The sequence below is a fragment of the Lissotriton vulgaris genome, chromosome 9 (assembly GCF_964263255.1).
Source record: "Lissotriton vulgaris chromosome 9, aLisVul1.2, whole genome shotgun sequence".
NCBI lineage: Eukaryota > Metazoa > Chordata > Amphibia > Caudata > Salamandridae > Lissotriton > Lissotriton vulgaris.
Genome location: NC_141697.1, coordinates 986,305,882 through 986,321,955, shown reverse-complemented (window position 1 = coordinate 986,321,955; position 16,074 = coordinate 986,305,882). Strand labels below are relative to the sequence as shown.

The 16,074-nt window shown below is 42.9% G+C and overlaps 3 protein-coding genes across 4 annotated transcripts in view; 2 read left to right on the top strand and 1 right to left on the bottom strand.

Moving 5' to 3' along the window:
- LOC147692679 (F-box only protein 2-like) overlaps nt 1-6,360 on the bottom strand; it is a 49,873-nt gene extending 43,513 nt beyond the window's left edge. The window contains exons 1-2 of the mRNA XM_086936820.1: nt 6,260-6,360; nt 6,006-6,151 (exon numbers count right to left, since the gene is read on the bottom strand). Coding sequence (XP_086792946.1) covers nt 6,006-6,045 — 40 coding nt within the window. The 5' untranslated portion in view covers nt 6,046-6,151; nt 6,260-6,360. The remainder of the gene's footprint in view (nt 1-6,005; nt 6,152-6,259) is intronic.
- MRPS12 (mitochondrial ribosomal protein S12) overlaps nt 1-16,074 on the top strand; it is a 793,384-nt gene that overhangs the window by 163,341 nt on the left and 613,969 nt on the right. The gene's annotated exons all lie outside the window — the stretch shown is intronic.
- Nucleotides 10,409-16,074, top strand: part of LOC147692678 (F-box only protein 2-like) — a 104,525-nt gene continuing 98,859 nt past the window's right edge. The window contains exons 1-2 of one of the 2 annotated variants that reach the window (XM_086936818.1): nt 10,409-10,544; nt 10,653-10,795. In XM_086936818.1, coding sequence (XP_086792944.1) covers nt 10,756-10,795 — 40 coding nt within the window. In that variant the 5' untranslated portion in view covers nt 10,409-10,544; nt 10,653-10,755. The remainder of the gene's footprint in view (nt 10,545-10,652; nt 10,796-16,074) is intronic. The other variant, XM_086936819.1, reaches the window with a different exon arrangement.

Sequence of the window (16,074 nt, the reverse complement as noted above, 5' to 3'; positions counted from 1 at the left end):
GTCCTTGACAACCTGCTCTAAAGAGGTACCAGTCATTTTCTGTGCGGAGAGGTGAGTGTACTTACTGCCAGTCCATTTTTAACGGTAGGATGGGGGTGTTACATTTTTTTTATAGTAGGCTGCATTTCAGGTTCTCCAGACATGGCCTCGCTCTCATTTAGTACTGACCACAGCTCCCCTTCATATGATCCAAAGTTTTGCACTATGGAAAGATTGTGTAGGCAACATTGACAAGCACTAATTTTTGCCACTTTATCATGAACCTCCAGTTAGGATAGGCATGATAGGGGCGCTCTCAGAAATAGCACATCTACTTCTAAAGTGATTGTATTTTACAAACTATCATAAAAGCAACATCTGTCCCATCAATTAATGACATCCAAATACTACTTTTCCGATAAGCTGCTGACTCTGGGCTTCTAGAATCAACTAGAAAGGGTTTACAACTTCAAACCAATATAGAGCAGGTTATTACAAAGAGAATGGGTGAAAAATGAAATGCACTACAAATATTAATTATGACTGGTGTTCGAAATCGGCCTCACAAGAAAAAGATTAATTCTACAAAACCCCAGAAATCTGGTAACATATTTAATATTTTTTCCAGAACTCTGTTTGTCAGGGTGCCGCACGACATTGCCTCTGTCATCCTGACAGACAGCGAACTTTCAAATTTGGATATCACTGCCAGACATTTTCAGTTCTCAGTGCCAGAATGGCTGTAGTAGGCATCAGGTGTTTGCCCAGGAGGCTGGGAGGGTGGGGGCCGGTTTTGGAGCATTGGTGGCCAGTTTTGTTACTGCAGGACGGTTTTGCAGTGCAGCTGCAATATCGGCTCTCAGTAACTAAAGCAACAGTGCTGGGGGCAGGTTTTGTTTAACAGTAGTGCTTAACGCTAACCCCTCCCCCTCTGGGGGTGGGAGCCCGACTGACAAAATTGCCAGGGTTGCTTTGGGTTCCCAGTCCGGCCCTGGTTCGCCTGGCGGTGACTGACAGAAACACGGATATTAGACTGACAGCCCTAATTAGGTTGTCCACTGTAATGCTCTTACTCCGACAGCCTACACTTTGACAGGTCGTCAGGGAAAGCTTTCCTTCAAGGGCCACCACCAACAGAAAGTTGATAGTCCTGAACCTTTAAGTAGGGTGCACAGGCTGAGAGTTTGGCAGATAGGGTACTCCATCACAAATAACAGCTAGTGTGTTCAATCACACTTAGTGCCAAACTCTAAATTAGGACTATAGTTCCTTTAGAAGATGCGGGAAGCAGAGTTTTTTTATGAACATTAGGTTGTTTCCAACTCCCACCAAGGATGTCTTCAAAGAACATGAAAATTAATTATGATTGTATTAAATGATGTGTTGTTCATGTAGGGTATTGAAGCTCACGAGGATACATTTCGGAAGAATTTGATGCCCCAGGTCAAAGGATAGACGAACACCTGCACTTAGAGCAAAACATCTCTGCCTTCCTCGGGGCTGGTGTTAAAGAGCCACTTTTTTATGTTGAAAACCAAATTGAATCAACTCAATTTAAAAATGTCCCTTTACAGAAACGGTTGGTACAGTAACATGGAGAGATCTCGAGCTTAGAGCTATGGCCAGAAGTATATGTTCATGGGAGAAAACCCTATGTACTGACAATCTTGTAAGAGAGGGATGTGAGGGAAGGTGGACAGCTCTGTCACCAAATTACAGTAATATTCAACCCCAAATACTGTTGGGGATACTTTTAAAGGCAGAGTGAGCCAGAAGCATTTATTGAAACCATACTGATATTTTTACATTGGGTGAGTCAGACTTCTCTTCATAATTTGGGAAATCGGTCGCAAAATGATATTTGAAAAAATACTCTTCGACAGTAACTGTGATCAAAACTGAAACTTTACAAAGTGTTTTGGCAATACCACTCACACCCTCTTATGTTTTTGGGGCAGTTAAGAGGCACATGTAGCTTTAAAACGTATTAGGAGAGTGACAGTGTTAAAAAAAACCTGAATATATTCAGAATCCAGGGAATATCACTTTACAAAGGCTGCCTATGGTATCCCAAAATAAATGCATGGGAGACAGCACAGCAAGTGGTACCTTTTTAAATATGATCTACAACAATCCTTCATAATACTGAGGTTTTTGGATACATCTATACTGATAATAGGTGAAAATATCATGACTAAGCTTTGATCTAATCAATGCCAACTTCACTCCCTTCGCTGCCCCCTGCTGTCCCTTTTCCAGGTTCTACCCTTACCATGAATGAAAAACTGGAGATTCTTGATAGTCCTCAGCTGCAGATATAGCAATCTGCCTGTAAGCCTTATGCAGGAGACAGAACCCTTTCCTCCTAAAGCGAGCCCTATCCTTTCAATGTCAGTCTTTGATAAACCGGGCTCATTTACTCTTGACAAGTAGGGGTTTTATATTGACAAGTATACTGAACTCACTGTGTAATGTAAAATCTTAATAAAGAATTATCCCCCAAAAAAGAAAAGTAGGTGTTTTACCTCAAAAAGTAGAAATGCCAGGCACTCATCAAACCCACCGCAGATCCAGGAGAGCGGATGTTTGCAGATTAACGAGAGATGGTCAGTAAAAGTGCTTTGTGAGTTAAGTGTTTGCAGAAGAGATCTATATGTGATCTGCAGATCACTGGCTCGGTCTTATTCACTACTTGTTTGTTTCCCAAAGGAAATTATGTTTCGAAAGTTAATTATTTTTTAATTATTTTTTGCGCAGGTTATTGATTGACTGATCTGCAGTCATTGTACCAGAAAGTCACTTGTATTTTTGCTAATTGTCCTTGTCTCATTCCAAAATGTTAAAAAATGATCTTGTCTTCTTTTAAAGTCATATATGTAGCAAATACCCAGGGCACAAGTCGGGGTACACATGGGTAGATGGTGTCAACCCACTATTTTCACAGGGTGGACGCCGTCCACCCTGCCAAGAAGTTGGGCCCCACTGAAATATGCGGAACCGGTCCCGTTGTAAGTTTCCACACCAGGACACATTCCTCAGTGCCTGAATATTGTCTGCCTTCGTTCAGAGCAGCAACATGCAGGCAGCAAGGAGGATTGAATATTTTAAGGGCCACATATGACATGTTTTAGCAGTTGCAAACAGAGAATCGGGCAGTTTGCGGCCACTAAAGAGTTGTTTGGCATGCACTATCCCTATTTTGCGAGTTAGTAGCCTATTTCCGTCTCGCAAAATAAGGGCATTTATGAATGTTTTGTAATCGGAATGCTGTCGCACAACATTCATATTTTACCATCTCTGTGAAAGAGGTGATAACTCATTTGCAAACGGGAAGCGGTCCTCTAGGGGCCCTTTTCCTTTGTGAATATGTGGGCACCGACATGTTTTAAGAGCAGGCACTGGTCCCACAGACCACTGCCTACTCTTAATAAATGGAAAGGTAGCTTTTCATTTTTATTTTTGAAATGCATTCCGTTTTCCCATTTTAAAATGGGCTGTATTTCAATTAAAAAAATGCTTTATTTAAAAAGCAATTACAGGCATGGTGGTCTGCTGACCCCAGCATGCCTCGTTCCCAGTGATTACAGGCATTCCCAATGAGTCGAAAATTACGATCTGTCTCATGAATGTTGATGAGGCAGGTAAATTGTAACCCTACCGGGAATCGCAAACAGTGTCTCAGGCGCTGTACTACATCGCATTTTGCGGGTTCCTAATTGCGAGTCACAAAAAGTCGCAAATGGGAACTCACAAAATGTTTTCGTCGTACAAGTGGCCCTAAATTCCAGCCATGCTGTGCAAACAAATGATGGACGGAATGCTGAAAAAATCAAACTTTCCCACCCCAGTCAAGAGATCTGGGTCAAGTCTGATTTGCATATGGCTGGGTCCAAACTGGGGTGGCATGGTGAGCAAAAAAACAATAAGTTTAATCCAGATCTCTTGACTGGGGGTGAATGTTTGATTTGTTCAGCATTCCGTCTGTCATCCGCTTGCGCATCACTAAATTCCAGCCAGGCACGAAACAAAGGCCAAAGTTAAGGGGCCAGTAGGCCTAATTGTTTTTGAGTATCCTGTCTGGGAGATATCGGGAACCTCACACATAGATGCAAATGCAATGGAAGTGGTCTGGTGGGTCAGACGACTAATGAGTCCACTGCAGGGGCCTGTGCTCAATTTCATGGTCACAGGCTCAAATCTCGGTGGGTCTACATAGCCTTTCATCCATCTGAGGTTGATAAAATAAGTACCATTGAGTTGGGTAACAAGAAACATCTGTTATTCAGCACCAAGATATCTAAGGGTGAACGTGCGCTTTACAAATTCGCATGTTCGGGGAAATAAACTGGGGGGGCTCCTCCGCTAAGGTGGCGGAGCATAACCTTAGTGCTCAAAGAGCAGTGGAAAAAGGAAAAATAAATTGATAATAACATCATCGTCTTGGGCTGGCCACACAGTCATACGCACATAGCATGTTCTCAACCAGGCTGTAATACACAGCCTGGCTGGAGAACATGCACAGGCTCCCAGTCCCTCTCTGAACACAAACCATGGCTCTCAGACCAATCATGACGCTACTGTCATGATGACAGCAGCATCGCGATTGGCTTATGGGAGCCTCTGTGATTCCTGGACTCGTCAGGAAGAGAAGCAATGACGGAGGAGAGAAAGGAGCATAAAGAGGTAAGTGGTTTTTCTTTTCTTTTGTTTTTTTCAAACCACCCACCTCACCATCCCCATTCCCTGCCAGCCGCCACTGGAAACAAAGGCACACAACTTGTTACTAATTTATTACTTCACTAGTACTTAAGAGAGGCATAGTTTTGACTTTGTTCATTCCCTGTAAATAAGAGATATGCATGCACTGTAGGAATGTCATCTGTATTAATTTGTCCCAGTATTTTCACAAATAACAATTTAAATATAATTATTTTATTTTATTTATTTTATAGTGCAACTCGTCCCAGTGCAGGTTGTCAGAGCACTTTACAGCACATGTACACATCATACATTGACAATAAATCATATGTGTGTAACTCAATCTACATGATGTGTTACATAAGACAAGTGAGGGTTACAAGGTATAGGAGCCACATGTCCTTCTAGCTCACGTTGCAAGATTAGAAGGATCACAAATTATGAACTGCAAGTCGCAAAAGGATATCTGTGTTAAAAGCAGTAACCAGCTTACTTAGCTAAATAAAATAGAATTCTGTCTTCTGCATGATAGATGATGCACTTTTCAGGAAATACTTAACCCTCTATGCTACTTTCATTCAACATTGATTTTGCATCAGGTTGTGTTCACTTCTTTGGCACAACCCCAATGCAAAATCTAATTTGTTAAACCTCGTAATGCACGCAAATGTACTCATGATAGACCTGCTAAACATATGTGTGAGGTGTTAAGATCTGATATCACGTATTGTGATGTAATTTCCTAAGAGGTCATGGGTTATTGATACCACTTCCTGTGATGCTGCACTGATGGCACGCACCATGATCTCACTTGCATACTGCCTAACTTGGATAGTCCCACCACTTCTGTTTTTGAAGACTTGTGCCTGCACATACCCCAGAGCCCCCCACACATGTTACCCCAACCCTACAATGAGCATTCCTAGCTCCTATTCATGTAATCCACCACACAGGAAACTGGAGTACGTATATGCATGGAATGGTATGATTTAAAAAACAAGATCAACCCAATTACCAATTAATTAACCACTAACCTTGGCCTCCCAGAGCAGCGTGCTGCCCAACGTAAAGCACTTCAACGAATCATCATGGGTAAAAAGGGGCTATCTAAATGCTATCAGAAGGACTGGTAACCTCATAGGTAGGGCCACTGGAATTATGCGGCTAGGGAAGACAAAGTACTGTGGCAGGGTTGACTAAATAAGGCAGCAAGCCAAGAAAAGGTAAATGCTGCAGCACCTTTTTTTTTTTACTGTATTTATTATTTACATTTTGTTTTTACATATGGCAATACATGCAGAGAAACGTACTAAGGGCCTGGTACTCACCGTCACCGTTGGGGTTCTTCAGCAGGTTTCGGGAAGCCATCTCGATGGTCTTGTCCCAGATTAACCCTTCCCACTTGTGGAGAGTTAAAGTACTACGTGTCTTCACTGTCAACGCCCTTTGTTTTTTTCTGTGGCTTAATATAAACCTGCCAAATAAAAGGTAAAAGGAGAATGGTAAAAAAAAGAACTATGAATAAAGGGCGAAAAGAAGTAAATGTGGCTTACTGTAAAAACAAAACAAAAGCAACCCTGACCTCAGCAGCAGACTTCACCTAATATCCCGGACGCCAATGGTCAAATGCTGAACTGATTCAAACCACCGATCCTGACGTCTGATTCAGCGTGTCTGATCAGTGCTTTTGGCCCTTTCTTTTGTTTTGCTTTTATATAAATTGAATGAGGGTGGGAAACCTTACAAAACAATACATGGGAGTCTGCATGTTGAAATCAACAATAACACCTTTTGCACCAGCCGAAGAAACACAACCGGGAAACAGCCTCATATATCAGCCCACACCCAGACCTGTCACAACTACCCTTCCAGGAAGGCATTGGCAGCGGTTGCCACAAGGAAAAAAAGAAGACTGCTGCACACCGCCTCTGTTTCTCAATGGACCAGTCAGACACACTGCTTAAGAACAGTGGAGTGGTGTTTTGCTGCAAAAAAAACAGGAAGATGCCACACCCGGATCCCCATGAGGGCACTGCCAGGTCCTCGAGGGTGTTTCCAGGGTGCTATACTTTATTTAAATTGGGGGAAGCTGCCAATGCTTTCCTGGAAGGGTATTTTTGACAGGGCAGGGTGTGGGTTGATATTTTAGGCTATTTCCTGGTTGGCTTGTTTGTCTGGTGCAACAGGTTTTCTGTTGTTTCAATGCAGTCCATACCTTTGCAAAACACCTTTACATAGTGTCTTGATAAGTTCAAAACATATGTTCAGCACTTTTTTACTGTCTGATTAGCTAATGGGGACACTTTTATTTGGATGCCCGGGCTTATTTTCTGTCTCAGTCTGGCCTTGTCAGCAGTGATGCTTCCTCTCCAGTTTGGCTGGCAGACAGGGTGAGCTCTTGTACAGTTCGGGACTTGACTGTCCTAAGGTAGTGAAATGACATGAAATGACAGCCTCCCCATCACACTTTACCCAATACATTTTTTTTTTGTTTCTTTTTATTGAAATATGTGAACAAGCAAGGCATGAAACATGTTAAACAAAGAGCCAGTTCAATTAAGGGAGGAAAAGTACACTGAATAGCAGTCGATAGAAAGAAAGGGGATGGGGGGGGGGGGGACAAGGGTCAAATATAATAACAATACAGGAGAATGGTCAAAATGTATGGGTCAGGGGGAAGGTGGAGCATCAGTGTTGTCAATTACAGGCGGTATACATATAATTCCACAATAACTATTCCAAGGTCCCCACACTCTGCACCACTTCCGGGGACGGCCCCTGGCTAAGTACACAGTCTTTTCCCTGAACATACACCAGTCCATGTTTTCCTTCAATAAGTCCACTGTAGGAGGCCTCTGGGACCCCCACAACTGAGCAATATCTCGCTTAGAAATCATGGCCCCCAGGGATGCCCACTGAGTCTGAGCTACATTATAATCTGTAGGTTCCCAGACATTCAACAAGCAGCGTCTGGCCTCCGGCAGGAGAGCAACGCCAGTCACTTCCTTCATGACCTCATGGACCATTCTCCAAAAAGCAGCAATCTCGCGACATTCCCAAATAATATGAAGAAAGGTAGCGACCTGCCCACAGCCTCGCTTACACAATCCCTCCTCAGAAAAGCCCATCTGGACCAAACGGTGGCCCGTGACGTAAATTCTGTGGAGGATCTTAAGTTGTACCAGTCGGAGTCGAGCTGGAATCGCGACCTCCTTGGGAGAGGAGATCGCAGATTGCCAGTCCTCATCATCCAATTCCAGGCCGTCACGGGTCCACGAATCCCGGAGATGTAGCAGGAGATCAGGCCTATTATTAATTAATTTCTTGTAAACAAGGGAGATGGTACTGTCTGGGACATGGCCATCCAACAACCTATCCTCAAGTGGGACGACTCCGGAATCACCTCACCCAAAGGGAAGACCGACGTTAAAGCATGGTGAACCTGGACGTAGCGAAAGTATTCTGTGTCACCCAATTCAAACTCCGTCTTTAACATCTCAAATGATTTCACCTGGCCCTTCACCCAAAGGTCGCCCACCTCACTAATACCGATAAGGTCTCATCTATCAAACCCCTTGGTTTTCCATAACTTCCCAAGCCTGTCCGAACTGCGGGGTCGCTAAGGTTAAACGATCTTTCCACCCCAGGGAAGTATTTTTTTTATTTTTTTTGTCCTCATTTGCGCATGAATGTATAAGGAGTGCAGCGGAGAACTTTAGGACTTCCACTTTTATTCCTTCACTCTTATTCTTTACTTTACCAATTACATAGAGTACCCCTTTGGTGGATCTGTCGTGTTTAGTCCTCCTATATCCTTTACCATATTCAATAATTCATAGCGGAGGGGGTGAGAGCTAGCCATCATGGCTACTCGGCGGGGAATTATTCCCGTCTGAATTATTGTCACCGCATTAATCATTGGACTTATTAATGTGTTGTCAGATTTCCCTTACATATTACTAGTACAGTAATTTTCCCAAATTTCCCAGAAGTTAAACTTTTTGGAGGGTTTTCCCTTCCTATCAAGTTTATGAGTTGTAATAATGGAGTTTAGCCAGTCCTCAGGTAAAGGTGGTACTGGTTTAATCCAATTCAGGCATATCTCTCTTATAGCAAGAAGTATCAAAACAAATAACAAGTTTTCTTGTTTTCTAGTTAACCTCACGTTACTTACATTAAATGCGGTACATATCGCAAAAATAATTAAAGTTGTACTCACTTTTAGGTTTGTTCCCAATATCCGACATAGCGGAAGGGAAGTATTAGCGTCTTGCCACGTACGCACCGCCGTCTTTGTAGGCCCTGACAGAGTCTTGACCACCGATTTAGAGTAGAGTGCCCTATAATAATTACCCCCGGGTACCAGCCATCTGTCCATAGCAAAAGCAGGATTTAATACAGGACCATACATACCGTGGTTGATGGCACCCAATTGAGCAGCCCAGTAATAGCGTTTGATGTCAGGGAGAGCGATTCCCCCGTCATACCAGGAGAGCGTCAGTTTGGCAAGAGCAATACGAGGTCTACCGTCCCATATCAACTTCCTCTGAAGGTCTTCGACTGCACGAAAATAGCTAGCAGGGACAATATCAAGAGTGTTCTGGAGAGCGTACAGAAAACGAGGCAAAGACATCTTTTTAAATAGGGCTGCACGGCCAAGCGGCGAAAGCGGAAGTTTACGCCAACCCGCGACGTCCTGTTTCAATCTAGCCAGAGGTGGGAGGAGGTTCTGTTCATAACGAGCCATCGGATCCAACGAGATAAAGATACCGAGGTACTTAAATCCCTTACCAGAGAGAACGTATAAGTAGGATTTCGATGATAATCAAAATGGAATTCCTACCAAAGGAGGCCAAGACATCGCACAGAACCATCAATGACTTCCGGGGTGAGGTCAGATACAGTAATATATCATCCGCGTAAAGCGAGATGCGATCCTCAAATTCAGGAGACCATTGAATACCCTTCATCGAGGGTTCCCATCGGATCCACGCAGCAAGGGGTTCTAGGGCTAGGGCAAACAATAACGGAGACAAGGGACAGCCCTGACGAGTGCCTCTTCCAAGACTAAACTGAGTAGAAACACGACCATTCACTACAATTTGCGCATGGGGGTCTTCGTATAGAAGCCGCACCCAGCCAATAAAACCAGGTCCAAACCCGAACTTAGCCAACGCGGCCCATAAGTATGGCCATTCTACGGTATCAAAAGCCATTGTGGCATCTAATGACGCCAAGACGGCCGGCTCACGCAACGTCGCAGCTCTCGCGACCCAATACATTTTAATACATCTTTTCCACTGCAAAGGCTGAGAGGGAGCTTCATAAGTGGAGGAAGGAAGGATGATATACGACATGTTTGATAAGGGAACAATGAAAACTTCCCCCAATGTAAAGAATGTATGGCACCCTGGGACCACCCTCGAGGACCTGGCAGTGCCCTCATGTGGATCTGGGTGTCGGCATCTTCCCAAATGTTTTACAGGAAGACGCCACCACGCTGTGTGTGTCTGACTGGCCCATGCGATACTGAGGTGCTGAGCAGCAGTCTTCTTTTTCCTTGCCCCAGTGCAGTCTCCACACGGTAGGTGTGACAGGTCTGGGTGTGGGCTGATATATGAGGCTGTTTCCCGGTTGTGTTTCTTCGGCTGGTGCAATAGTTTTTTTTGTTGATTTCAACATGCAGGCTCCCATGTATTATTATGTAAGGTTGCCCCACCCTCATTCAATTTATATAAAAGCAAAACAAAAGAAAGGGCCAACAGCACTAATCAGACACGCTGAATCAGAAGTCAGGATAGGTGGTTTGAATCAGTTCTGCATTTGACCATTGGCGTCCGGGATATAAGGTGAAGTCTGCTGCTGAGGTCAGGGTTGCTTTTGTTTTGTTTTTACAGTAAGCCCCATTTTCTTCTTTTCGCCCTTTATTCATAGTTCTATTTTTTCCCATTCTCCTTTTACCTTTCATTTGGTAGGTTTATATTAAGCCACAGAAAACGGTGGGCGTTGACAGTGAAGACACATAGTACCATAACTCTCCACAAGTGGGAAGGGTTAATCTGGAACAAGACCAGCGAGATGGCTTCCCGAAACCTGCTGAAGAACCCCAACGGTGACGGTGAGTACCAGGCCCTTAGTACGTTTCTCTGCATGTATTGCCATTTGTAAAAAAAAAATGTAAATAATAAATACAGTAAAAAAAAAAGTGCTGCAGCATTTACCTTTTCTTGGCTTGCTGCATAATTTAGTCAACCCTGCCACATTGTTTGGTGCTCCCTAGCCGCATAATTCCAGTGGCCCTACCTATGAGGTTACCTGTCCTTCTAATAGCATTTATATAGAGCCTATTTACCCATGATGATTCGTTGAAACACTTTACGTTGGGCAGCACGCTGCTCTGGGAGGCCAAGGTTAGTGGTTAATTAATTGGTAATTGGGTTGACCTTGTTTTTTAAATCATACCATTCCATGCATATACATACTCCAGTTTCCTGTGTGGTGGATTACATGAATAGGAGCTAGGAATGCTCATTGTGGGGTTGGGGTAAAATGTGTGGGGGGCTCTGGGGTATGTGCAGGGCACAAGTCTTCAAAAACAGAAGTGGGGGGACTATCCAAGCTAGGCTGTATGCAAGTGAGGTCATGGTGCGTGACATCAGTGCAGCATCACAGGAAGTAGTTTCAATAACCCATGACCTCTTAGGAAATTACATCACAATAAGTGATATCAGATCTTAACACCTCACACATATGTTTAACAGGTCTATCATGAGTACATTTGCATGCATTACGAGGTTTAACAAATTAGATTTTGCATTGGTGATGTGCCAAAGAAGTGAACACAACCTGATGCAAAATCTGGGCCTCAAGGTATACATTTTTTTTAAACTGCCACAAAGAAATTGGCAACAAGGAGAAACATGGTAGTAAATCTCTGATGCTTAATTGGTTGCAAAGCCTACATTTTAAAATATCTTGTGGGGTTAAGGCACCTGCTGCAGAGATCTTTGTGTGCCCAGTCAGGGAACAATAATATTGATAAGAGGGTAACACATTTGCTGGAGAGATCTGGGTTTCATCTAGCCCTAATGTTGAATCAAAGGAGCATGGAAGGGTAATGTATTTCCTGAAAAGCACATCATCTATCACATAGATGACAGATTCTTATTTTATTTAGCTAGGTAAGTGAGTCACTGCTTTTGAAACATAGATCCTTTTGTGACTTGCAGTTCTTAATTTGTGATCCTTCTGATATAGCACAGTGAGCTGTGAAGGACATGTGACTTCTACACTTTGTAACCCTCACTGTCTTATGTAACACATCATGTAGACACTTATGATTTATTGTCAATGTATAATGTGTACATGTGAGGTAAAGTGATCTGACAACCTGCACTGGGATGAGTTATGCTATAAAGGAAATAAAACAAAATAATTATGTCATTGTTATGTGTGTAAATATTGGGACAGGCTAACACATCTCACATTCCTGCATATCTCTTATGTACAGGGACTGAACAAATTCAAAGCCATCCCTCTCTTAAGTCCTTGTGAAGTAATAAAGTAGTAACAGGTTCTGTGCCTTCGTTTCCAGTGGCGACTGGCAAGAAACGGGGGTGGTAGGCGGAGGGGGTGTTTAAAAAAACAAATGAAAAGAAAAACCACTTACCTCTTTACACCTGACCTGCTTAGGAAGCACACAGGCTCCCAAAAGCCAATCACAACACTGCATCATGATTGTTCTAAGCGCCATGGTTCAGTGCTCAGACAGGGACCGGGAGCCTGTACATGCTCACCACACAGGCTGTGAATTATAGCCTGATGGAGAACATGCTAAGTGCGTATGACTGATTGGCCGGCCCAAGAAGGCCTGCCGAACTGTCATGCGCACTTAAGTGCATAAACCACTCCATCCCCTGTGACACCAGCCCCGCCCACCCTAACCCAGCCCCTTAGCTATGAAAAATAAAATGATAATAACAATGTTATTATCAATTTATTTTACCTTTTTCCACTGCTCTCAGAGCAGTGGGGTGATGCTCCTCTGCCTTAGCGGAGGAGCCGCCCCTGTTTGTTTCCCCTTCATTGCATTTGCATCTATGTGTGAGGTTCCCGATATCTCCCAGCCAGGATAGTTCAACAAAATGAGGGCTATTGGCCCCTTAACTGCGGCCTTTGCTTTGTGCCTGGCTGGAATTTAGTGCTGAACAAATCAAACATTCACTCCCAGTCAAGAGATCTGGGTTAAATCCATCGTTCTTGTGCTCACCATGCCACTACAGTATGGACCCACCATATGCAAATCAGTCTTGACCCATATCTCTTGCCTGGGGGTGAATGCTTGACTTGTTCAGCCTTCCGTCTATCATTTGTTTGCACAGCATGGCTGGAACAAAGGGCCACATGTACGACAAAAACATTTTGTGAGTTCCTAATTGTGACTTTTTGGGACTCACAATTAGGAACTCTCAAAATGCAATGTACAACAGTGTCTCAGACACTGGTTGTGATTCCCAGTGGGGTTGCAAATTACCTACCTCATCAACATTCATGAGGCAGGCCGCAATTTGCGACCCATTGGGAATGGCATGTAATCACAGGGATGGAGGCCGACCACCATGCCTGTGATTGCTTTTTAAATAAAGCAATTTTTAAAATTGAAATACAGTACATTCTAAAATGGTAAAATGGGATGCATTTAAAAAATAAAAAAGAGTGGGCAGTGGTCTGTGGGACCACTGCCTGCTCTTGAAAAAGTTTAGTGCTCACATTCACAAAGGGAAAGGGGCCCCTTGAGGACCGCTTCCCGTTTGCCAATGAGGTACCACGTCCTTCATGGAGTCGGTAAAATATGAATGTTTTGCAATCGCATTCCGATTGCAAAACATTCATAAATGCCCCTGCGACTCTCTATTAGGAAGGGGCGTCCTTGAAATGCCCCATCCTAATAACGACTCAATACCCAAATTTGCGAGTCAGTAATAGATTACCAACTTGCAAAATAGGGTTAGTGCATGCCAAACAACTCTATAGTGGTCGCTAACAGGCAGATTCTCTGTTTGCAACTGTTCAAACATGTTGTATATGTAGCCCTTAAAATATTTAATTCCCCTTGCTGCCTGCATTATGCTGCATATAACAAAGGCAGACAACATGCAGGCACTACGGAATGTGTCCTGGTGTGGAAACTTACACCGGGACCAGTTCCACATATTTCAGTGGGGCCCAACTTCTAGGGAGGCGGGACGGCTTCCACCTTGTGAAAATAGTGGGTGGACACCGTCTACCCATGTGTATCCCCGACTTGTGCCCTGGGCATGGGAGTGCATGCAGATGGTTAGTGGGAGTGATAGAGGAAAGAGATTATGTATTTGTAGCATACCTGACTTTCAAAGAAGGTGAGATCATTTTTAACGTTTTGGAATGAAAGAAGGACAATTCCAAAAATAGAATATTAAAGACTAAGGCAAATATGCATGTGACTTAAAGTAGGCTGTGGGAGGCAACGTTTTTTTTTAACACGAGAGTGACTTTCTGGTTCAACGACTGCAGGTCAGTCAATCAATAACCTGTGTAAAAAATAATTAGCTCTACACAATAATTACCTTTGGGAAACAAGTAGTGAGTAGGGCCGAACCAGTGATCTGCAGATCACATATAGATAGATCTCTTCTGCAAACCTTTAACTCACTAAGCAATTTTACTGGCCCTCTCTCATTCATCTGAAAACATCATCTCTCCTGGATCTGCGGTGGGTTTCATGAGTGCCTGGCATTTTGGGAGCGCTATTCTACTTTTTGAGGAAAAACACCTTCTTTTCTTTTTGGGGGTGATATTTCTTTATTGTGGGCCCGATTCCCAGAACTAACTTAAGACAAAATCCTAACTTACTACTATTTTGGTATTCACAGAAGGCACTTACTCATTTTGGTATTCACTGAAGTTAGGAGTCCTAACTTTAGGACTCCTAAATACCTTCTGTGAATACCGAAAGTCTTAACGTTAGGATTTTTCTCAGTTTAGGAGTCCTAAAGTTAGGAGTCCTAACTTTACTACTCCTAAACTGAGAAAAATCCTAACTTTAAGACTTTCGGTATTCACAGAAGGCATTTAGGAGTCCTAAAGTTAGGACTCCTAACTTCTGTGAATACCGAAATGTAGTAAGTTTAGGATTTTGTCTTAAGTTAGTTCTGTGAATAGGGCCCTAAGATTTTACATTACACAGTGAGTTCAGTATACTTGTCAATATAAACAACTACTTTTCAAGAGTAAATGAGCCCGGTTTATCAAAGACTGACATTAAAAGGATAGGGCTCTCTTTAGGAGGACAGGGTTCTGTCTCCTTATAATCAGATTGCTTTGTCTGCATCTGAGGGCTATCAAGAATCTTTAGTTGTTCATTCATGGTAAGGGTAGAACCTGGAGTAGGGACAGCAAGGAGCAGTGAAGGGATTGATGTTGGCATTGATTAGATCAAAGCTTAGTAATGCTATTGTCACCTATTACCAGTACAGATGTATCTAAACACCCCAGTCTTATGAAGGATTGTTGTATATCATATTTAAAAAGGTGGCTGCAAGTGGGTGTGCGCCAGGCGATGAAGTCCAAGACACTTTTGTGGTATGAAATGTCATTATTTCAAATGAGTATTTCCCATATGCTAATAGCACATTCAGCTCAGCCAACGTGTTTCGTTCTCTCAAGGAGAACTTCATCAGGGCTTAAGTAAACCGAAGCGAAAGCTCAACACAATTATAAAGAAAAGTCCAATGTTAATGCTCCAGTGTATTGTGATGCATGCAAAAGGGAATTCCCAGGGCTAAGTAATGCTCGAAAGCGAAGATCCATATCGAAGATCCAAACGTAACCTTCATATTTAAAAAGGTCCCACTTCCTGTGCTGTCTCCCATTCATTTATTTGGGGATACCAGAGGCAGCCTTTGTAAATTTATATTCCCTGGATTCTGAATATATTCAGGTTTTTTACCACTGTCACTCTCCTTATATCTTTTAAAGCTGCATGTGCCTCTTATCTCCCCGAAAAATAAGAGGGTGTGAGTGGTATTGACAAAACCCTTCTTAAAGTTTCGGTTTTGATCCCAGTTTCTGGTAAAGAGTGCTTTAAAAAATATAATTTGGCCACAGATTTCCCAAAGATTCTGTAGAGGAAAAGCCCGACTCACCTAGTGTAAAAATATGGTTTCAATAATTGTTCCTGGATCGGAATTAGAGTTGCTACGCTGGGGAAAGTGAAAGCCCAACACAGTTACTTTAATGAACGCTGTGAGGTGCCAGATATTATACTTACCTTAATGATTTATTTATTTTAAATAAATTTGATTGTTTTTGTTCCATAAAAGTGTCACGATATGGTATTACAATTGCTAGTAAGGACAT